Source organism: Myxine glutinosa, chromosome 1, assembly GCF_964187855.1.
Source record: "Myxine glutinosa chromosome 1, kmMyxGlut1.1, whole genome shotgun sequence".
In the NCBI taxonomy this organism is placed as follows: domain Eukaryota; kingdom Metazoa; phylum Chordata; class Myxini; order Myxiniformes; family Myxinidae; genus Myxine; species Myxine glutinosa.
Window position 1 is genome coordinate 279,859,025 of NC_136261.1, and position 5,552 is coordinate 279,864,576.

The 5,552-nt window shown below is 41.1% G+C and overlaps 1 protein-coding gene across 1 annotated transcript; it reads right to left on the reverse strand.

Annotated features, from left to right (window-relative positions):
* Positions 1-3,840: 3,840 nt before the first annotated feature.
* On the reverse strand, positions 3,841-5,073 carry LOC144892090 (uncharacterized). Its single transcript, XM_078777261.1, has 2 exons — positions 4,276-5,073; positions 3,841-3,976 (listed from the first exon to the last, which is right to left on the reverse strand). Exons 1-2 carry the CDS (start codon positions 4,815-4,817, stop codon positions 3,841-3,843), a joined length of 678 nt encoding a protein of 225 aa, XP_078633387.1. The 5' UTR covers positions 4,818-5,073.
* Positions 5,074-5,552: the final 479 nt, after the last annotated feature.

Consider the following 5,552-nt stretch of genomic DNA (forward strand, 5'->3'; position numbering starts at 1 on the left):
AATCGCCATTCGATTTGTGTGAAAGATGGAGTGTGCAGTAAAGGCTTTCCAAAAGCGTATGCTGCAGAGACACTTGCGAGCATAGATGGCTATGCCCTTTACAAGCGTCCCCCAAATGGACCCACCATAACCGTTCATGGAACCGATGTTGATTGCCAATATGTCGTCCCATTCAATGCTTATTTACTGAAGAAGTACAGAGCACACATCAACATTGAGGTTTGCGCAAGCATAAAGAGTATAAAGTACTTATTTAAATATGTGTACAAGGGACATGACTGTGCCAGCATCGAAATTCGAGAGCGCGGGAGAGTGGAGGTGGACGAAATAAAGACCTATTTGGACTGTAGATATGTCAGTGCCCCAGAGGCAGCATGGAGATTGATGGAATTTGAAATGCACAAACAGTCCCATTCCATCACCAGACTTGCGGTACACTTACCTGAATTGCAGACTGTTGTGTTCAGGGATGGTAACGAGGAAGAAGCCATTGTACGACATAGGGATACAACACTTACAGCTTGGTTTCAGTTAAACCAGAGAGACCCTGAGGCACGAAGTTATCTGTACCATGACATTCCAAAATATTACGTATTTGAAGATGGACAAAAGACATGGAAACTTCGACGCCGGGGCGGCAACAAGGTTATCGGACGCATGGTTTCGGCAAGCCCTATGGACATTGAGCGCTTTCATCTTCGTGTACTCCTGCTGCACTGCCCTGGTAAAACATCATTTGAAGATCTCAGAACCGTAGATGGAGCAGTTTGTGAAACATACAAGGATGCAGCCAGGAAATTACATTTAACAGAAGATGATACAGAATGGGACAGGTCCTTAGCTGATGGAGTTATCTTTGCCATGCCACAACAATTGAGATCTCTTTTTGCAACCCTATGCATATTCTGCACACCAACAGACACGTCGGCACTGTGGGAAAAATATAAAAACGACCTTTGCGAAGATTTTGTGCACAGCGGCCATATCTTGGAACAAAGTATTTTCATGGCATTGCGAGAAATACAGTCCTTCCTCCTAAGACATGGACAGACCTTGGAAGCATTTCAGTTACCAGTACCTCCAGACACTGTTGAAGATCTTTCGAGCGATGATTATCAGTATGTACCGGGAGATGAACATGAAAAAGGTGAAAACAACAGACAACTACTAAATGATGACCAAATCAAAATTGTAGATGAGGTCCTACAGGCCGTTCATTGTAGGGACCAGTACACAGGCAACCGGTTGTTTTTCGTTGATGGACCGAGCGGAAGTGGCAAGACCTTTCTCTATAATACGCTTCTGCACATCTTGCAAGGCCAGTGTCGTTTGGTTCTTCCAATGGCGTACTCGGGCATTGCAGCAACATTGCTAGCAGGGGGCCGTACATCGCACCATCGATTTAAATTGCCAGTGCCCATTTTGGAAAACTCCACATGCAACATATCACCTACGAGTAAAGATGCAGATACTCTAAGGAAGGCCAACCTATTCATTTGGGATGAAGCACCTATGGCTCCAGCATATGCTTTAGCGGCTGTTGATCGATGTCTCCGGGATGTAACCAGCAACAACATTCCTTTTGGTGGAAAGGTCTTACTTCTTGGTGGGGACTTCAGGCAGGTTTTGCCCGTTGTACCTCGCGCTGCACCTGCAGCAATCATCGCCACATGCATCAAGCGTAGCAAGTTGTGGCCAAAGTTCAAACTGCTGAACTTAAAATCAAACATGAGAGCTAATGATGACGAAGAATTCTCAAAATGGTTACTGTCGGTTGGAAATGGGACTGTGGAAACAATTCCTGACTCAGATTTAATACGACTGCCTGATCGTATCTGTGTAGAAGACAACATGTCTTTAGCAGAGGCTGTTTTTGGTAATTTGAACGAAATCCATTCAAACTATGATGCGCTGGCACAACGAGCCGTGTTGTGTCCAAAGAATGAATCCACATTTGTGATCAACGATGAGATACTGGATGCATTTCCTGGGGAAGAAAAGACGTACTTCAGCGCTGATTCCATTGTCTGTGATGACCCTGAAGAGGCACTAAATTATCCTATGGAATTCCTAAATCAATTAACTCCTTCTGGAATGCCATTGCACAAACTTCGTCTCAAAGATGGTGCTGTCATCATGTTACTCCGTAACTTTGATCCGAAACAGGGACTGTGCAATGGTGCAAGATTGGTTGTTAAAAGATTGTTGCCAAACATAATAGATGGAGAAATAATTTCTGGCAGTCACAAAGGAACACGCACATTTTTACCCAGGATTAGTATTGCACCTTCCGATACAACACTACCATTCGTACTCAAACGCCATCAATTTCCAGTTCGTGTGGCATTCTCTTTCTCAATAAACAAGAGTCAAGGTCAAACATTACACAAAGTTGGGATTTACCTACCAGAACCCGTCTTCAGCCATGGCCAATTATATGTTGCATTGTCGCGTGCTAAACGATTTGAGGATGTCAAGGTAAAGGTAGTCAGTAATGGCCAACAGGGAAAAATTGATGGCCGCAGTGGAATCTTCACCCGTAATGTTGTTTACCCGGAGGTCCTGCAGTGACACCATTCAGGCAACAAAAGGAGGTCACGAAGGAAAATAGTTAATTACTCCGACACATTTAGTTGCGGTGATTGAAAAATCACCGGACTATTGTTGCTGTTTTGATGCTTTTTACTGCTGTTTTGATGCTTTTTCACTGCTGTTTTGATGCTTTTTCAGTGCTGTTTTTTCACAGCTGTTCTGATGCTTTTTCACTGCTGTTTTGATGCTTTTTCACTGCTGTTTTGATGCTTTTTCAGCTGTTTTGATGCTTTTTCACTGCTGTTTTGACGCTTTCCACTGTTGTTTTGATGCTTTTTCACTGCTGTTTTGATGTTGTTTCACAGCTGTTCTGTTGCTTTTTTGCCGTTTTGCCTAAAAATCTCATTTCAAAAAAAAAAATTCCAAAAAAATCTCACAATGATGACATATAATTCAACGAAAACGTTGAAGCAACCGCATAATATTACGGTGTTGTTTAACTCTGAGTGAGAATAGTTCTAAATTTTTAAAACTTTCTTCTGATATTTGTGATTTCTTTCAAACAAACTGTATTTCCCATCTACACGGGCATGTATGTATTCCTATTAACGTTATGTAAAGTACATAAATTGTATTGCCAGTAACCATTTTATATAACTGAATGTGCAGGTGCAGCATCTAACTCAATATGTCGAAATGTCACACACATCCATGCCCGTGGGATTCCCACGGGTGACCCCGCTAGTATATATATATACTGTATATATATATATATATATATATATATACTGTATATGTATATATACTGTATATATATATACTGTATATGTATATATACTGTATATATATATACTGTATATGTATATATACTGTATATATATATACTGTATATGTATATATACTGTATATATATATATACTGTATATGTATATATACTGTATATATATATACTGTATATGTATATATACTGTATATATATATATATATATATACTGTATATATATATATAAAGGTGGGCGCGATTCGGAAAATTTTAAGTCCGCTTATCCGCTCCGCCAGCCCGTGTAGTCCGATTCGCTTATCCGCTTCAGCGGCCGAAAATCTTAGTCCGCTTACCGGTTATCCGCTTATCCGCTTCGATTCCATTTTTTAAAAGCGCTTCGACGTTTTTAAAGCGATTTTTGACGTTTCTAAAGGGAATTTAATGCTTTTTATTTTTAAGCCTAAATAGCCATTTCTAACTACTAGTACTACAAAGACAAACAAAGCTTTTAAGATCAAAAATATACATTTTTATTTAAATAAAATTTATTCAAAATTTATTGAAATAAAGTTTTCCACTCGACGGGAGGGGACCTTGAACTGTGGGCAGGCGTACGCCCACAGGGCCCTGTTGTGCTCGTTGTCTGTCTCCGAGGCGGGCTTCATGCAGCCAATGAAGGACCTGAATTATATATTATATCAATTTATTATAAATTGATATAATGAATGAAAACTCTTAACAATTTATATGTCTCATATAAATTATTTATATGAGACATATAAATTGTTGAAAGATATTTTTGAACAGTCAAAAAAACTTTAACATTGAATTTATAATTTTATTAACGTGCCTCCGATTGAATCCGATAAATTCCGATTAAATCGGAATAGAACGGACCGATTTATTCCGAAGTTATTAATATATTCTTACTTTAAGTTGACAAATGAAAATGAGTTTAATTAAAATATAAAATTACCTACCTATAGTAAAGGTCGAGACACTTCTTCTGGCTGAACTTCTCCTTGAAGGTCTCCTCGATGCTGGCCTGCCTCCTGGCGCCGGCCATGTCCTGGAAGGACTTGTGGCGGCCGCGTCTGCTGCCGCCGTCGAGGGCCGCCTTGAGGTCGTTGTGCTGGGCATCGTGGTACCTCTGGTAGTGCACCTTCAAGTTTGAACTTGATCCGGGCTGGGCTTTGAGTGTCTTTGAGCACTTGGTGCACGTGGCCTTGCTGTCCACGACCTTGAAGAAGGGGGCGATGTGCCTCCACTTCTGGCTGAGGCTGGAATTGTCTGTGTCCATTGTCACGTTGATCTCAGCCGACTCGATTGAGTCCAGCGACATCCTGCTCTCGCTGCGCGCGAGCTGAGGGGTCAGGGCGCAGATCTCCTGACTGTCCTCCACGTCCCCCATCATGTTGACCGCCGGGTTGTGGATGTCGCTGTGCTGGGACTGCTGGTTTGCGTCGCTCGTGTGCCTGTCCCTGGCACTGCCGCTGGGCTGGAGAGTCAGAAATCTCTCCATCTTGACGTTATTGCCGCTCTAGCGTCCAATAAAATATTCAGTTTTCACTTATTATTCACTTCAAAAAATATTCACAATTCTAGAGTAACGGCTCAGGCTAACAGCTGATTTGGCGAATCGCGATGCGCTTTAATTTTTCGGTAGTCCGCTTACGCTTATCCGCTTCGGTTTCCGGGGGTTGTTCCGATTCGCTTATCCGCTTCGAAAACGTTAGTCCGCTGCAGCGGATAAGCGGACTTTCGAAGCGGACCGCCCACCTTTGTATATAATATATAACTGTAATATGTACATATACGTATATATATATGTATATAGTATCTGATATACTATATCTATACTGCATATATACATATATACTAACTGTATGTGTAACATATTATACTGTATTAGTATACTACTATACATTATAATTATATAATATACTATAGTATATACTATATATATATATATATAATGTTGCGAATATGGAATTTGGCCTCCATATCCGCTTGTAAATATTCCCCTATTTCCCCAATACTCCCCAACTATCCCCAATCCCCCATTCCCTAGTCCCATTGTCTGTAAACAACACTCTGTAGAACCGACCTTCCCCTTTTTCCCCCATTAAATGTCGTGCCCAGGTCCACCGCATCTCACGTAGACAACTTTCGGACATCTTGCTAGTTATTCTTAGTCTATGTCAGTTAAGGACTCCTTTCCATTAATTCTGACTCTTCGTTGCACCAGAATGTGATT

Excerpts from the sequence above, each read along its gene's own strand:
- LOC144892090 (XM_078777261.1), bottom strand. The coding sequence starts at position 4,817 with ATGGAGAGATTTCTGACTCTCCAGCCCAGCGGCAGTGCCAGGGACAGG. Across the intron at positions 3,977-4,275 it reads TGTCTCGACCTTTACTATAG|GTCCTTCATTGGCTGCATGA; the intron begins GTAGGTAATTTT and ends TATATAATTCAG.